The 18,784-nt window shown below is 36.0% G+C and overlaps 1 protein-coding gene across 4 annotated transcripts in view; it reads right to left on the reverse strand.

Annotated features, from left to right (window-relative positions):
* Window positions 1–784: 784 nt before the first annotated feature.
* The window catches only part of LOC149087771 (partitioning defective 3 homolog), an 86,789-nt gene continuing 68,789 nt past the window's right edge, over window positions 785–18,784 (reverse strand). For all 4 annotated transcript variants that reach the window (XM_089231679.1, XM_089231680.1, XM_089231682.1 and 1 more), the window contains exons 12-20: window positions 17,990–18,193; window positions 17,188–17,894; window positions 16,699–16,931; window positions 15,672–15,908; window positions 12,555–12,741; window positions 9,762–9,881; window positions 7,522–7,771; window positions 7,146–7,201; window positions 785–2,583 (exon numbers count right to left, since the gene is read on the reverse strand). In XM_089231679.1, the coding sequence (XP_089087805.1) occupies window positions 2,136–2,583; window positions 7,146–7,201; window positions 7,522–7,771; window positions 9,762–9,881; window positions 12,555–12,741; window positions 15,672–15,908; window positions 16,699–16,931; window positions 17,188–17,894; window positions 17,990–18,193 (2,442 nt within the window). In that variant the 3' untranslated portion in view covers window positions 785–2,135. The remainder of the gene's footprint in view (window positions 2,584–7,145; window positions 7,202–7,521; window positions 7,772–9,761; window positions 9,882–12,554; window positions 12,742–15,671; window positions 15,909–16,698; window positions 16,932–17,187; window positions 17,895–17,989; window positions 18,194–18,784) is intronic.

Consider the following 18,784-nt stretch of genomic DNA (forward strand, 5'->3'; position numbering starts at 1 on the left):
CAAAATGAATTCATTTTCCAGGATACAATGAAATGCAATCAGCATCAAAAAGCAGTATTTCCACTGCTGTGGATTCAGCGGCTATTCAAGTTGTTTTTTTTTTATTCTGCACATGCAATCTCATTGCAAATTTCTCAAGCGTATTATACTTGAAAACTACCAAGTGAACTTGACTGCCAAGTGGAAATGAAGCCATGAATTACAAGAGCTCAAAAAATAATCAAACCACTTTTCTTTAGTAACAAACCACGGGATTGGTCTTTGTAATAAAATTCCAAGCCCTTTTGTTCAAAATTCCAAAAAAAAAAATTGGAACATGAACAATGGTATACTGCAAACATGGGCGGAGACACGGGGGCGTGGGGGAATTGCCCCCCCCCTTCCAGCGTCAAAGGTGGAGTCAACTGATATAATGTATATATGAATTGACATCATCGTGCCTTCCAGACTTCCAAGTCTATCTCCACCCATGACTGCAAAAATATATCGAAGAGATTGAATAGATACTGTTTTGAAAAGTTTCGGTAAAGAAAAAGGATTTATGTTGATTATTTTTATTGTGGGAAAATGACTGCTTCCATTGTTAAAGGTAGTTCTCCAAATCCCAATTGTTCTAATGTTAAATGGGGTTTGATTGTATGTAAATGCATCTAGAAATCAGGAATTTCATCAGAAATAATGAAAAAAAAAATTTCTTGGTTGAAAATAACGTGGGTATTTGATTCAAGTAAAAATGGTATGTTTCGTTACTAGAATTGTTATGAAAAGAAATTTACGAGCAAATGAGTAGAAAAAAAAGATGCTATCGGCATAGCTTTTTTTATTTTGAAAAAAGAAAATGTACAAAAGCTGCTAGTAAAAATATATTTATACATATGCACGTATGTAACATTAAGTAAAAAATAAATCATTGAGGAAGGGGGGAATTCACTAAACCACAACAACAAAAAATATTTCAAAAGCCATCAATTTCAAAGTACATTCGGTATACAATAATAATAAACAACGTTCGATGGAAGAAATATTCGAAAAAAAATGAAACAAAAATTAACTTTTTTTTTCTCCGAATTTCATTTAAAACTTGATTTGTATAACACATCTGAATACATTGGGGGGACAAAAAATCAATTAACTTATCACACTTCAGTTGTCTCACCTTAATCAAAACAAATACGATCAAGTTGAGAAAAGAAAAGAAATCCCAAGTTTTCAAATCGATCAATCAAAGCTCATTTTTGAAGGCTTTAAGGTTAAAAAAAGAACAAAATGGAATGATTAATATGAAATATGTGTAAAAGTATCGGATTGCATTCAACCCGATATTGCCACATTATTTTGTATCGAGGGGAGTGACAAAAAAAGGGGGAAATTACTTGTAAAAAGAAGTTCAATAAAAATGGAATGAGTACAGTTCATCACAAAAATAACGGAATAACTTCAAACGCTAACTTCTATGACAATATATGATGATGCTAACATTGATAATACTCTGCAGCCTACTCATAAAAAATACATCATTTATATTTACAATAATCAAACATATGACAAAATACACGAGTTTAAAAAAAAAGTGGACGAATCTCACTGGACGGCTAATTATTATTTTTTCACATTTTCTGATTGCTATAAACATTTGATCAATACGAAAAACATTCCCTTTCATTCAACAATGAACTTCATGAGCAAAAATTACTCATAACGTAAACTGCATTCCTGGAAACTGAAGCGAGAAATCAGTCATAAAATCAATTGTGGGATAAGGAAAAAACCTTCAACATTCTGTTCTTACCTCACAAATCATGAACTTTCGTATTACCCTTGTTTAAATTAATTTCAACCGTCCTGTTTATATATGAATTGATTTCAACGAATGATAAAACTTGATGAATATTTCACAAGAACAAAGGGGGTAAAAAAAAAGGCAACCTAGGAAAATTTTGGAATACTACGTGCTAATGAGACATCAGTAATTTGGCAGACTTTCTCCGATAAAAAGAAAAAGCGATTCAGTTTTCCCTGACGTAAAAATGCAGCTTAACAATGAATACTGCACACACACACACGTATGACAATTAACTTATTATGAAAGATCATAATGATGACGACTAACAGCAATGAATGACATTCTACTTTTCTTAAACTTTTGATCCGGGCACAACATGGTTATATAAGGCACTGTTGGGATAATAGTGGTGAGCATGCTGCCTTTCATAACTGTTCATCGATTTTTGGCTATACAAAGGTTTGTGTTGTTGTTGTTGTTGAGCACGCATATGCATAAATGTCTGATCTACTCCAGAACGAGTCGAACGAGGTAAAGAACCAGATTCTGATTCAGGCACTTGACTCGCAGTGAGTTTATGTAGTTGTTGCACACTCTCATACTCAAAGAAATTGGACGACGGGCGATCTGGATGAGGCACCGACCTGTGAGTCAAATATCCAGCCGAATTGTGCATTCGATGCATCTTCTGCACTTGAACTGGATCATGGTGGTAGTACTGATTCATATGCTGTTGGATTTCTTTGTAATTCATATAGTGGCTGTAGCTGTTGGCGTCGTTATAAGGATGTCTGCTTCGACTGTGAAATAAATATAAAAATGCACAGATTACTTTTTGGCTGAACTACTACCAATTAAGGAAAAAACAACCGAAGAACAAAAAAATCAGTACAGTAATTCATCACTACACAAAATTATAGTACACATGCTGATGGTGATGTTTTGCAAACCGAACTGCTAAAGGTTCATGGAAGAGTGCATCTAAACATCTCCATTTCCGTTCTCATTTCTTCACTAAAGAGTATGACATCAAGTTTATAAGAACATGCTTTGCTGGCGAAACTGTTTTACAAGCACTAATTCCAAACCAAATGCTATGCAGGGACTTTTTAGTTTTTTAAGGAGGGCTTCGAAAATTCTCCCGTCCTTTTATTAAGATGCTACTAAAGTTTCATAATCTTGGGATGGGTTGCTAAAGGTGTAGGTAGCTTAGAACAGAGGAACTTTAATCATGTGCATAAATCAAAACTAAGTCACTTTGCTTTATAAAAAAATTTCTCACATAAAAAAACGTTATAGAGAAATAATTTTTCAATGCAAAGCAAACTTACAAAAATTCCTATGTTCTAGTAGAAATTTTGGTGTACAAAGTGGGCAAAATATACTTGACACATTCTAAAAATCAATAAAAAACCAACCAATCAAAATAAAAAAGGTGCAGTTTGCACTAAAATACTTTTTAAATTTAAGAGTTTTTTAAAATAGATAAAAATAGCTCATACAAAAGTTTACTTACGGGTGGCGCTGTATCACAAAAAACTGGACACAACACATAAAACATCATAGAAACAGTGCATAATTAATGTTTATTACCATTTGCACTACATAAACAGCCGCATTTCAATATGAGTAGCCTTTGTAGCTCGATCTATATTTGAAATAGGAGTGGCTGAAATGTGAAGGCTCTTCAAAAATTAAAGACATATTCCATTCCATTTTTCAATCAAAGAAATTTTCTCCAAATTTTAAACAATCCTTTTTTTATGAATGGTGGGCTTGTAGGCTACCAAAGCAATAATTTAGTATGATAGGGACTCTTAAAATAAAAATGATGTGACAATTTTCTATTTGATGGGTTTCAGTTCAGTTTTTTCATCTTTAGGCACCCCATGTATACGAGATTCAATTCAGGGTCTTCCATATGGAGGGACAGGCATTGCACAATATAGCAATTACATTATATATCCATGAATTCTTGGGGGAGGTAGGCAAGCCCTCTTACAAAGGTTATTGGAGAGGGGGACAAGCACCCTGAATCCTTGGGTTCTGGTGTCTATGCCCCCTACGCGGTGAGAGGTGCAGCGATAAGATGCTCGCCTTCCACTATGAAGGTCAACTTCAAAGTCTATGGGTTCAAATCCAGGCAAGAACATCAGAATCAGAAACAAGTTCTTTACCTATCAAACCTGGAGCAACCACCGACAGATGCTGCCTTCATTTCTCACCCAACTCCAATAGTTGGAAATTGTCGTATGGCAATACATGACCGGAGTTGGTGTGAGGCAAAGTAGGTGTCTATGCCCAATATGACTTAGGTGACATACATTTTTACCGATATGTGTGCATACACAATCTGCATTGCAATAATCGAATTTATAACTCAAAAACAATTTAGAGCTCAAAAGAGCTGAACATTTTTACTAAATAAGAGGACAGCCAAACAATATTTTGCAGGAATGAAAAGAATTCTTACGTCTTATTAAAAATGGGACGCATAGTCTGTATGGTAAACTTCATAGAGCGAGACGGGCATTGAAAATAATCTTGATTGTGGTATGGCTTGGAAAAAGGTTGCTCACTCAAATCTAAACAATACTCATTTTTCAACCTACATATCTACTAACATTGACTGCAGAAAGTCTAGATAACTTATGTAATTCTCTCGTCATCAAGTCGTAATTCTTATAATTCTCGTCTTCCTCAAAGTTGGTTACACACACGAAGCTTAGACTTTGTCTTTAACCTAATCCTCACAAAAAGAAATCATAGTTTTGGGGGGGGGGGGAGATTAAATTCAGAGACAGGTGGCTATAACAGGGGTCCACCTTGTCCAACCCACTGGAAACGAATATTCCTGATTAAATGAGTCTCACATAATTTTTCCCCAATATGGAGGAGAGCCATCTTGACGCCAAAAGATGTTTAACTGCAGACCACCCGTCATTTGGGAGGGTCGGGGCATTGCCTCCCCGGCTTTTGAAAATACACTAAAAATGATATATATATATATATATATATATACACAAATATAAACTGAAGAGCCAAAAAAAATGGTACTGGCATGCGTATGCAAATAAAGAGATATGGAACCAATCAGAGTACGGCGCTGCGGTCGGCAACACCTATATAACACAACAAGTGTCAACAAGCATAGTTGTTAGATCGGTTACGGCTGCTACAATGGCAGATTATTGAGATTTAAGTGAGTTTGAACATGGTGTTATAGTCGGCACACGAGAGATGGGACATAGCATCTCCGAGGTAGCGATGAAATTTGGATTTTCACGTACGACCATTTCACGAGTGTACCGTGAATATCGGGAATCCGGTAAAAAATTAAATCTACGACATTGCTGCGGCCGGAAAAAGATCATGCAAGAACGGGACCAACGATGACTGACAAGAATCATTAAAAGTGATAGAAGTGCAACTCTTCCGCAAATTGCTGCAGATTTCAATGCTGGGCCATCAACAAGTGTCAGCGTGCGAACCATTCAACGAAACATCATCGATATGGGCTTTCGGAGCCGAAGGCCCACTCGTGTACCCTTGATGACTGCACGACACAAAGCTTTACGCCTCGCCTGGGCCCGACAACACCAACACTAGACTGTTGAGACTGGAAACACGTTGCCTGGTCTGACGAGTCTCGGTTCCAATTGCTTCGAGCTGATGGACGTGTACGGGTATGGAGACAACCTCATGAATCCATGGACCCTACATGTCAACAGGGGACTGTTCAAGCTGGTGGAGGCTCTGTGATGGTATGGGGCGTGTGCAGTTGGTGTGATATGGGACCCCTGATACGTCTAGATACGACTCTGGCAGGTGACAGGTACGTAAGCATCCTGTCTGATCACCTGCACCCATTCATGTCCATTGTGCATTCCGACGGACTTGGACAATTTCAGCAGGACAATGCAACACCCCACACGTCCAGAATTGCTACAAAGTGGCTCCAGGAACACTCTTCTGACTTTAGACACTTCCGCTGGCCACCAAAATTCCCAGACATGAACATTATTGAACATATCTGGGACGCCTTGCAACGTGCTGTTCAGAAGAGATCTCCATCCCCTCTTACTCCTACGGATTTATGGATAGCCCTGCAGGATTCATGGTGTCAATTACCTCCAGCACTACTGCAGACATTAGTCGAGTCCATGCCACGTCGTGTTGCGGCACTTCTGTGGGCTCCCTACACAATATTAGGCAGGTGCACCAGTTTTTTTTAGCTCTTTGGTGTATATACATACATTGAGCACATGTTCTTTGCCCCCCCCCCCTGGAAAATGTTCGCCCCCCCCAGAAAAAGTTGAAATGACTGCCCGGTTTGACTGTAAATGGGAAAATTCGTAGAATGGCAAAAGTGTGTGTGTGAATCATGTTCAAATAAAACTTATTACTTGAACAAAAGAGGCTTATGTGACACAAATCATAATAAACATTAATTATGCACTGTTTATGTCACATTTTATGTGTTATGTTGAGTTTTCCCATGATAAAGTGTGAGTTTCTACGAGTGAAATTTTGTGAACTTTTTTTTAATTAAAAAAAAAACCCCTCTAGGCCAGCAGTTCCCAACCTTTTTTGACCCACGGAGCCCTTTCCAGTATATAATTTCTATGGCGGAGCCCGTAGGTCTATTTTTTATTTATTCATCAAAGTTACAGAGACTTATTTTTATTATTCAAAAATATTAATGATTTTTTTTTTCAAATTTACTGTTTTTTCTTTTATTTTCCTTGAGCGGCCGCGAAGCCTCTGGGAGCACTGGTTGAGAACCGCTGCTCTAGGCCATCATAAGTATTTTATTGCAAACCATACTTTTTTTGTTATTTAGTTGATTTTTAATAATTTTTAAGATGTGACTTTTTGCCAACTATGTATATAGATTGTGATGTGTGTGTGTGTGTGTTCTCTATACAAATCTGATTTTAGACCAAACTTCACAAAATTTTAGCACATATATATTAAACAGGATCAGACTTGAACAATATAGTCTAATATAAAAGTTTATCAGAGCTGGCCAAATGCTCAAAATGGGAGATAAACTGTCGAGCAACAATGACTTGGAATGTTGGCTTTGGTTACCATGGTTCTGAAACAATACGTTTCAGGCATGTTTATTCCTGTACAATGGTTTGTCATTTTTGAGTGCTCCCAGTATACTGAAAAAACCTGGGCGGGGCTGAGTGTTTTTTGCATAGTTCCTTATAAATTGTGTGAAGAGTTAGATTCCTCATAAATTTAAGGAATTAGACATATTTATCAGTGGTTCCATGAAATCTAGCACTGAGACCACAGATTGTTACAAAAAATTGTACTATTTCCAAAAACTATATTTGATATCTTATCTCACCTCTCGATTTCATCGTGACTGTGAGACCTTGCATGAGCAATGTCAATGCTGGAACTCTGGAATGTAAGAATAAAATACTGTATATAGTAAACAGAATTATTAAAACATTCTGCAAAACACAAACATGTTGTTTTTCAGAAAGAAAACTGTTGTGATATTTATAACACATTACAGTCATTTCCATACTCACAACAGAACCTCTTTGCACCCTAAAGTTTAACAAATTACATGAGACAGAAATTTTAAAATACTGTATGCAATAACTTTTCTTTTTGTGAGAGGGAAAACAGCACCAGTTTGTTTTAATAGCCAAGTGTGAAATACCATTGCTACTTTTGTGAATTCATAATGGCACAAAGACAACTAGTTCGCTCACCTTGGCCATGTTGTCTTGCCTGTTCTCCTTTGCTTGTATTTCACTCTCATAGAGCTCTTCTTTCTGCTCGAGGGGGTAGTGACCTTGCCGTTTCTGGTGCAGGCGTTGGTGCTGCTCCCTCAAGCTCTGCATTCTTTCTTGGCGGTTGGGCATATTCTCAGAGGGTATGGAACTGGAAGACGAGTCTCGCGGAATAGCTGGCAGTGCTTTTTTCTGGATGTCATTCACTTTGTGATCATGCTCAGATACCCTGCAAATTGCATTCATATATCTATCATTACAGTAAAATCTTGATAACCTGAGGTGAATGGGACCAAGCCTACTTGGATAACCAAAAAATATATATTTAAAAAAAATTTTTTTTGAGGGGGGGGGGGATTACACCTATGTATTAGTACTTACTCCTACCTATTTTGTTCTTAATTCAACTACTCAGTTCATGAGGATTATGGCTGCTAAGACACAGATGGCCTCTTTATAAGGGAGGCTAAAAGGGGTTCTCATATCGCTAGGACATGAAATGGGTGTTATGTTTTTCAAACTAGAAATTTACTATATAGAGTGTTTGGAGTGGGGGGTCCCCAGCCTAGGGATCAAGACCCCTTAAAACTATAAATATGCGCATTCACACATTGGAGGAATCAAATAAAATTATATTGGGTGTGGTCTTTGCAAAAAACAGAAAGAGAGGTTGAGAAGGAATTTAAAAAAAACACCTCAGATTATCTGAAACTTTAAACTTTCAAGACTTGCTTTATCAATACTTTATTGTATTTACACAATGTAGTAGTAACAATAACTTACAGAGAGAAGAATTTCATTCAAATTTCTGTCCTTTTACGTGATTTAATAGAAAAATTATAACCGTGTAAAAAAAACAATATTGCATAAAATATATGTAGCACATTTTTTAAGTAATTACCATTTTGAAATAAAAAGAAAACAAGTTGACTTTTCTTAATTTTTTTACATAAAAGCCTGTATCTTAATCTACTTTCAACACAAGTTTCACCAATATTAAGGCACTTATCATATCATACAACCAGCTTTTGAATCCCATCCTCATAGAAGTCTGTCCTCCTGATTTGACAACCACTACAACATGGCAGTTTTGACCTCATTATCGTAGTCATGGCACTGACCACTCAGATGCTTATTTAAATGCAGGAACATGTGGAAGTCATTGGGCGCTGGATTGGGACTGCGCGGAGGGTAATCAGGTTGTCCCTAGCGAAATGATGCGATGAGATCTTTGGTTTGATTAGCCGCCCATTTTTCGTCGCCTGTGACAATTTCGCTAAAAAAATCATCTTCTTTACTATACCACTCAAAGAAAGTCAAAGCACTGGCTAAATGTTTAGTTTTGTGCACCTCAGCCAACATTTTCAGACCCACCGTGAGCACAACTTTCAATAATTTAAGCGTTCTGTCACAATTTCATACAAAAAACTTCTAGAAATTTTAGGAAACTCATTAAATAATGACGAAATTGTAAAGCGTCTGGTGTCCCTCAATTTTTTGCAAACTTTCTGCACCAAACCTTCAGTAATGACAGAAGGTTGCCCACTCCGATCCTTATCATGAACATTTGTACAGCCATCTTTAAAAGCTCTAACCCATTTCCATACCATTCCATCGCTCATAATGTTTCCTCCATACACTTCACTGATCTCACGATGAATTTCAGCAGCTTTCACGCCTTTAGCACTAAGAAAACGAATCACAATGCGTATTTCACAGTCAGCAGCATTCTTAATCCATGGAGTAATTTTAAATACTCACAAACAAACCTATACATGGTCGAATGTTTTCGTAATGGTGTCTGTGGTTTGCCAACAGGCGTAAGTACACAGCGCTCATGTGCAGAATGCCGACCGCAGCACGACATCAGCAGAATTTTAAAATGGTACTTACTCAAGTAACACACAATGCCATTCAATGTCATTCACGCCATGTTCAATGTAATGTACATTTAAAAAAAAATCTCAACTATTACAGAAATTTCAGTTCTCTGTTGTTATAGTGGCATTTGTTTAGTTCCATGTTTCTCCTAAGTGGCAATATTGACACTGAAACAGAGCAGGAAGAAGCTAGAAGATACGTATACAATATGGGATAGTATGGGTCGACTTAGCAAGGGTGACACTAAGAAAAAAATTTACTGAGAAACGGGGCAGAGTTTGGAAGACTAAAGTTTGGATAATCAATATGTGAATGTATTAACATAAATTCAGTCTAACCTGTCTTGTTCTTTGCCGGCAGTGAGATGCATCAACTGTGGTATGTGTTCAATGTCATGGGATATTTCATCCCCAACTTTGCCTTTCAGATCAACTCCATTTTTCTTGTTCTTCCCGAACCTAGGTGGGAAGAAAGAACATTATAAGTTAAGTATACAAAAAACAAGCAAACAAACACATCAATGAAATAATGTTAACTTGTTAACCAATCAACATTGCATTAAACTTGAGAGGATAGTATGAGTGACCAAATTTTACACCAAGAAAATACCTCTCTCCCCTCAAATATGATTTGCACATGATTTGTACTGATTGTCTCTTTATAAGAAAAATGTGTTCAGCAATCATTCCACATTAAGATTTGTTTTAAGATTGAAAATACAGTGTGTCCTGAAATAAAAACTTGAAATGTTTATACACCCCGCCCCAGTCCTCTAACTTCTAATTATAAAATGGTGTCCCTGTCTCTCCTATGGTCAACAAAAAAAGTTTCACTGTTTCCTAGTTCACTGTTCTGGGTTGCTGTATTTTTGAAATATATGACATCCATATTTTTATGGGCATCTTTTTATCAGCCATCTCGTTGGGCGTTGTGGCGTTGTATTTGTATTTGTATAATATTCTCTGACATACTTGAATCTGAAAATAAGAAAAGTTGGGAAAGAAAAGCATAAACTAATGGACACTTCTTTCCAGCATTTATGCTGCCTTTTCCCATCCTTTCCCCATTTTTGAATTCAAATTACTCAGCAAATATTATACTTAGAAACATGGAAAATTTTTTGTGCTATCCTTAAGAGACTGGGCAAATATTTTATAATTTGGAAATTAGAGGAGAGGGTTTAAAAATTTAGATTTTTTTATTTTGGGGCACACACTGTATTTTCAATCTTAAAACTGGTACAAAATGATTGCTGAATACATTTTGAGCATTTTTCAATTGAAACTATATCTACACAACAAGTGGTTGACGAGATAAAAGCTGGATTTTGACTCATCTCATTGACCACTCTATATGACACCATGTATACAGTGAAACCTCGATATACCTATGTCGATGGTCTGTGGACCAAGAGAAAATATCATTGTAGAGGGGTTATCGTTATACTGAGAGGTGGCATCATCAGGATCCAGAAAGTTTATGTTGTTGCCATCTCTTCTGAACTGGCACTATCAATACCACATAAAATGCATTTATTAGAGTTTATTCAATGCAAAAAGTTTTCAATTGATTAGTTAATGAAGAAAAATCAGTAAGTTGTTTCTCCCTGTATAGTTGTTCCGAATGTAATTTTGAGTGGAATATAAAAAATATCATTGTAACGATTTCACGATATCCAAAAAAAATATTGTTGTAGAAGGATTTATAGTAGTAAATTGTTTTATCTCAATAGGAATTTAACATCACACTGTAGGAAATTCCAAATTGAATGCAAAAAAATATTGATGTAGAAGAATTTATCATTATATTGAGTATTATTGTAGCAATGTTTCACTGTAAATTGAAAATCAATTACCATATTCCCCGCATTATCTGGCATGCCATGAAAACTGGGAGATACCAGCTTTTTACGATCTATTCTTGGAATGCCAGGAAAAGTGAGGTTTAGTAAGGATCAATAATGAAAACTGAGCAATTATTTACTGCTCTAATTTAATTAAAATCAACCCAATATGAAATACAGATACTGCGTTTTACACTTTTCTTTGCATTTCTAGAGATGGAAGAAATATTGTATTACAACATCATACTTTGTCAAGCAATTGTTTAATTTTTTACTCAGTTTATTTATTCCAACTGAACATAAATAATCAAAGAATACAAAAATGCTTTGCAGTGTACTCATATTTTTGTTTAACTTATGTCACCTACACGAGCGAATACTATGCTTAGTTTCCAAGAGTTTTAATAAATCAAGATTTGCAGTAGTAAAAGCAAGCACAAAACTTGAACTAAAGTAACAGAGAGCATAAAACACAGAGGATCCTAAAATGCAGAGAACATAGGTCAAAATCTACCGATTCCATTGATTCTTTGAGAGTCCAGGTTATTAAAAATTATTCAGAATCTGTATATCAAATTTCACAGTATATCAGAAAATATGAATACTCCCGACATGCTAGTCTACCTCGATGTTTCCTGTCAAGCCGGCTAATGAAGGGGAATACAGTATCTCAAAAATTTGGAAAAACCTGATATACAGTTCAAACTTGGTGAATTTGAAGTTCAAAGTGTGTCATTGGAGAAAAAGTTAAAAATTATCCAACTAATCTATTCTGGACCTGTAAAATGGCTACAAATTTCAACTTAACCACTTAACTGCCAACAAAATCTTACACGATTTGCTCCCCAGCGCTACCCTTTTTTGTTTACATACTGTATGCTCGTTGACAAGATGTATAAATGCGCCTGTGACTCAGTTCACAGACAGATTCTGTATAAGGCATATATATATATATATATATATATATATATATACGTCCATGGCAGTTAAGGGGTTGGTTAATCAACATTCATATACGATAATAATTATCAATTTTAAAATTATTAGTTACAAAACTATTTCTCAAATTTTAATAATTGTTAGGTAAGTTGTGATATTACAAGGGGTCTGTCCAGACTTTCATAGGGTCCAGTTTTTCTGAAAGTTCTCTTTATTTTTTTGTGAAAGTTTATTTTCCAGATCCAGAATTTTGCAAAGGGTCCAGAAAACTAGCTGAAATTTTGAATGAACAGACCTGTCTTAGAGATTATAAATGTATGAATCTTGCATAACTGAGACATAAACTCACTTGAACACAGAGCCAAGACCTCTGAGCAGGCTCTTTTTTTTTGAACTTTTGCTGCCCCTGCAATACATATTGAGTAGATCTTCGTGGAATGCATCTCTACTGATCGCAGATCCATGCCCATCACTCATTTCCGACGTTCTGCCAAGAACATGGCCTACAGAGCTCCCACTCTCACTTTCCTCGTCCACTGCAATACATAGACAGGGAGGGGGAAAATGTTAAAATACTCCACAGAAATGAATGAAGAAAACATTCATAGTGTCAATAAAAATAAAAAAACGTCAATTAATGTATAGAGAGTGCTACTTAAGATATCTGAATAAAAAATTACAACACTTTATATGAAAAATGCATGAAAATCGGTTCAGATTTAAGAAATGTCTTAGTTTCTTAAATGAAAAACATTTAAGAAACTAAGTTGAAATTACAAATTTTATGTTCCTAAATTATGAGTTTAATTTTCATTTCAGTACGCCGATATATTTTCAAACTCTGCTATTCCAATGCAACGAAAATATGGATTAAACAACAGTCAGACCCACTTATATCAAGCATGTGATATAACAAAGTTTCTTGTTGATCATTTATCATTTTTGTCACACCACGGTCATTTTCTGCACATGAGGGCTAATTAGAGTGGGACCTACAATTGATTCAGAACCGCAGGCTTGTTTTTCATACTCATAGAGGTTAGTGCGTTAACCTCTCGATGGGGAACTCCCTGCTGTAGCAATTTTTTCTGCGGTTATGCAGCTGTTTCTGTAGTACCAAGAGACTAACAAAACCAGTTGTTAGTCTCTTGGGGCATTCCAAGTCATTATATAATCCTCTTTGGTAGCAGGGATTCCCCCCACCCCAAAAGGATCTGACAACGGGACATAAGCATCTCATTAGACCCAGACATTGGTTGTTATGCTGTTACAACCAATAGTATGAGATACATTTGCAATTGTTCTAGCTCAAAACTTAATGCATTGCTTCAAAAACTGATGCTATACAGTAAACTAAACTAATATACAGTGAAATATCAAAGAAACTGTTTCATGGAGAGTTTAATATCCCCAATATTTTTAGGGGTGGGGGGGGGGGGAGGAGAAAGAATTGTATGTGTTATCTATACCATGGTTAAGAAAATTAGAAACAAAGGGCATATAAAAAAAAAACACATATTTTTAATAAAATGGTTATTGACCCTTTCTGCGGCATGGTAGAAATCACTAAACCCCCTTTAAAATTACTTCTAATCTTTTAAAATGAAGTATGCTTCATTCTGATTTTCAGCAGGTGTAAAGCAAGAGTTATGGGGGAAAAGTGTTCCATCGAGAAATCAGCTTTACAAAATATCTGGGCTCGTTAATGCTAAAATGAGTGGCTTTTAAGGAGGCGAAATATCTTGTTAATGCCATTTAAAAGGAAAATTACAGCAATACCTCACCCAGCAATTATGGTCTTTTCTCCTAAAAAAATTTTTTTTTAATTAGGTGCACCTAGGGCAAATCTAGAAGGCTTTTGACATTACATTTTCTAAATGCAAATGCGTGTGCGCAAGAGTCACATAAAAAAAACAAATAGATAAGAAAATAAAGAAAATCTGCACCTTTATCTCCCTTTTCCTCAGGAAGAGAGACATTATCAGTAGAAAAATTCACTTTGACTGATATTGATAGTCTGGAAATGAATTACTCATGTAGGTCAGGGAATCATTTAACATCAGATTTCAATTACATTTTTTATAGAATTTGATCATTTATTTAGGTTCATATGTATTTTTAAAAAAAAAATGCTAATATCATAGCTGCCAACTTTTGAAAATGAAAATTCGGGAGATTTTCGCGCACACCCGTATTTTATGCTAAAACCACTCCCTAATAAATACAATAGGGATTTTTCCAAATAAAATAGGGATTTTCCAAACATAAAAGTTAAAGCGTAGGGAATAAAATCCCTACTCAAAAACTGAAGTCAAATTAAAATAGGGATTTTACACACAGAGAAGTTAAACCCTTGGGAATAAAATTCCTACGCAAAAAAGTAGTGAAATTGGAGGCCAAAACTTCAATGATGTAAAAATAAATATTGTGTTCAATCAGAAACGCTGTGAACAAACATTCTGCGCGAATGACCCCAAAATCATCGGAAGATGAAGGGAAAACACCGTCAATTTTTGAAGAACACTGACTTTTTGTGACTTGATGTTTTTTTTTTCACTTCACAACTGATGATGGCAGTCTTTCCATGACCGATGTTTATGTCCGTAACACAACTTGTACAAAAAAGGAAAAGTCGGCCCCTCTTCTGGAACGTTTGATGAAAGGAAATTCATTGGAATAAGTATCTTTAAAATTGATTAAATATGTTTTTGCTTATCAGTATTCATGCTTTGTTATATCGCACGTACGTAACTTCAACAAAAGAAATTTTGACCATATACGCGTCACTATAATCTTCAATTATTATCCAGGACTATTGGTTGCTAAGCCATTTCCCTGCAGGATAAGACAAGCAACTTCCTTGTTACCATCAGAGGGTTTGTAAAACTTCCTTAAAAAGGGAATTTCCCCATTTACGACGTGTGACGCCATTTTGAAAGGGAAAAAAAAAGAGGCTTGATGCCCCCACAAGAAATTTCTTAGGGATTGTTTTCATAAGCGGGGATTTTTTTTAATGAAGTAGGGAATGTTTACGGACAATTAGGGATTTTTGGGATTTTCGTAAAAATTCGGGAGATTTAAGAACTTTTCGGGAGGTCGAGCGATGAAGTTAAAATTCGGGAGACTTGGCAGCTATGTAATATTGATAAAAATTAAACATCACGTACATGAAAAACATATATTAAAGTGAAAAACCCATCTTAATAGACACCCCACAGATGCAGTCACCCCTCTTTTACAGCCAAATAATAATTTCCCCTTGTATAACAAAAGCATGCATTTCAAACCCCCTGATTAATGCTCACCCCCCTTTTACAGACAAATTTTTTTGTCCCGCCGGTGTCTGCAAACGAGAGGTTTTACTGTATTTTGGCTAAATCCATCTCAATAATGGATATAACAAAGTACATGTGTAGCAAACATTTGTTATAGGGGTCTGACTGTGGGCCATAATAAATAATCTTACAGGTCTCCATTGTAGCAGGTGCTGGTGCTTCATACGATCTATCCACAGCTGCTCTGAAACTCTCATTGCATCCTCGACTTCGGGAACCCCTCGTATTCGCTGATTGCAATGTATTTTTCAGAGCTTCGTCATCTTTGTTAAGTTCTTGAATCATGGTCTGGAGGCTTTCTAAACTGCTAGACTTACGAAGCCCAAGTGAAGGCCCCCTAGGCTCATCTTCCAATGCACTGTATGAAGCTGGAGGAAAAACAAACAGAAACATAGAATTTAGAGGTGAAAATGTTACATATTAAAAAAAACCACTAATTCACAATAAATATTTTCCACACCTAGAATAATATTGGATAATGATGTTCATTTTATGTAACAACTATTACTCGGTCAATCTTGCCTAATCAAAAGTAAAACATTTTTAAAAATGTTAATTTGTCATGTCAAACCCTTGAATTCCAAAAATATTCTCAAAGAAAGCTGAAAGATTTACAGACTTTCTCAACAAAGATTGATACACGAGAACCAGTAAACATGATAAATTATTCAAGTGTGATTGATTTTACTTCACTTTAACATTAATTCAACTAATAATGACATGACCAGATTCACCTCGCCTCACATTTTTTGCAAGATATCAAAGCATTTCTCTAAGGATGAGTGAATCTGGGTTCCTTTGATTTGATCGAATAGATCACACGAAGGGACAACTTTTTTTCTCTTTCCCAAATAACAGGTTTTAAAAAGTCTGGATAACTATTAACTAATTTTTTTCCTATGTTATGATATTGGTTCATTTCATACTTGGCTAAAATGATAACAATATCCAAATAACATTATCTGAGATTTTAATACGCAGCATCTACTGCATTTCAAGAATTCCCTAAAACTTCAACTAATATGTTCTAAACTGCTATGAAGCTGTCATGTTTGCATTTAACTCAGTGAATTGATTATGAATATATAGCCGCACATTTCTTAACATTCAAATAAAAAAATTTCTCAGCCAAAACAATGTCACAATGAAAGCACTTACAAGTCAATTGAGGCACACTTTTGCCGTGACTAGAATCTGAATGCTGTTGATGTTCAAAAGAGAACTCTTTATCGAAAAGGTGTCGGCTACGTTCCCTTTCCTCTCTAGCCTTTTTATTTCGCTGATAAGTATCAGTGTTTCTTGCGTCCAACTGAGCATGCCTCTTCTCGGACATACTTTGACGGCCAAAACCGTCTCGTGCAAATCCATCACTGCCTTCTTCTAAGGAAAGCCTGCCAGATTTCAATGACAGGTGGGTTATAACATCAAATTATATATCATAGAAATTGATAAATAAGAATATAAATGAGCTAAAAAGTAAGAATAGCAGTCAGTGATATCAGTGAATTCATTACCAAAGATTCAAAACTTGATCCATGATCAAAAAAATTAAAACCAGTTGAGTTATTTAACTCAAAATAGACAAATTGATTTTTTTATACAATTAAAATGATTTATCTGCAAGAATTAATAGATTCATATACTCACTGGCTTGATGCTGGCACAACATCATTACTTTCTGAGGTGCTTCGTCCAGCATTCTGCAACAAGATGTTGTCTGCAGAGCCGCATGTTTTTCGCAGAGGTTCTGTACTCGGGCAGTATTCATCTTCGATGAGTACAGTTTCATGAGGAGTCACATTTATAGTTGGCGAGTATGGCAGCCTATTTCTATCCTTTTCTAGCAGTGTTGACCCATGTTGGATGTCATTACTATGATTAGTATATGAGTATGGTCCAGATTTCACGTGGCCATTAACAGTTTGTCCAGTGAGACGTTCTATGATCGGATTGCAGCCCGGTGGATTGGTGTTCACTTTTTGGCTGCTATGCGAGTCTTTTGGCTTGGTGTTGGTCTGATGGTTAGTAGCTGCTCTTTCTGTAGGCTCAACATACTTAGCCGAACAATCTTTCCTCGAGTCAGCCTTATCACTGGCTTTACTGGATAAATCCGAACGAACACTACCCTGTGAATTCATATTACTTGTTCGTGAGTGAACAGAATTCTTGTCCTGATCATCCTCAGAAGGTGGGTTGATTCTCCTGGCAATAGTCAAAATAATGGCATTTGGGATTGGCCCATCAAGTTGCATCATGGCTTTTCTTAAGGTTTCCATCGCATTGCTGTTACTCATCCCCAACAATGAAATACCATTAATGTTAACTAGCTGATCATTTGGTTTTAACCTACCATCCTGCAATAGAAGAAAATAAAAAAAATTGGCATGAGAATTTGGATAACTATGCATAATTTGCCATAAAAAGGTATACTATATGAAGAGAAAGTTACCTTTGACGCTGCTCCTCCAGGAATAACAGCTTTGATGAAAATACCAAGTTCAACAGAACCTGAACTACTATTGCTCGTGCTTTTACCTTTGACACTGATACCCAAACCAGCGGATCCAGTATCGTTCAGAGGTATCTGGAATGTCAAGATCTCTCTGTGCTTCCATGGAAATATACCAGATTCGTCTTCCAGTTTAACAGCCAACTGCCAAAAACAATAGAATTTATGAATACAAAACAGTGTGCATAAAATAAACTTGGATCTAAAACATTCAAATTTACAAGCACAAAAAATACATATGAAATACACTGAGAAAAGAAAAACTGATACAGACAAGGTACTGTTGTACAGTTTGCATGCTAACATGTGTTGAACCCCCAATACTGAAATCTGTTACAATTTGAGGCAGTGTTGCACCTCTATCTTGTAAAATGATTCTTGTCAGCTATTCTATGGCCCCGTTTCTTATGGGTCTTTTTTTTTCTGCCTGCATCTCTGTCGGAGATTTGATGTTTTTTTAAATTCCTTACACTCATGGTACACTCTTGTGATGAAGGGGTATGAAAAATTAAAACTCTTGTATGAAAATACAAATTTCATCTCTTCCTTGGAAATGCTGTGACCCATCTCATGAATGCAAACAACTGTGTGTGTGTGAGCAGTGTTCAAAGTCACTTAAATCGAGATCACCTGTCATTGTAGAAACAGAAACCGACCTAACAACTTCGTTATAGCTACCTGTTGTCTTATATAGATGCTGCTAACTACATTGAGTTACGCTGATTGGCATTTTAC

This window comes from Pholcus phalangioides, unplaced genomic scaffold (genome assembly GCF_987345545.1).
Source record: "Pholcus phalangioides strain wild (caught in Gottingen) unplaced genomic scaffold, Ppha-v1.0 ptg000004l_1, whole genome shotgun sequence".
NCBI classification, from domain to species: domain Eukaryota; kingdom Metazoa; phylum Arthropoda; class Arachnida; order Araneae; family Pholcidae; genus Pholcus; species Pholcus phalangioides.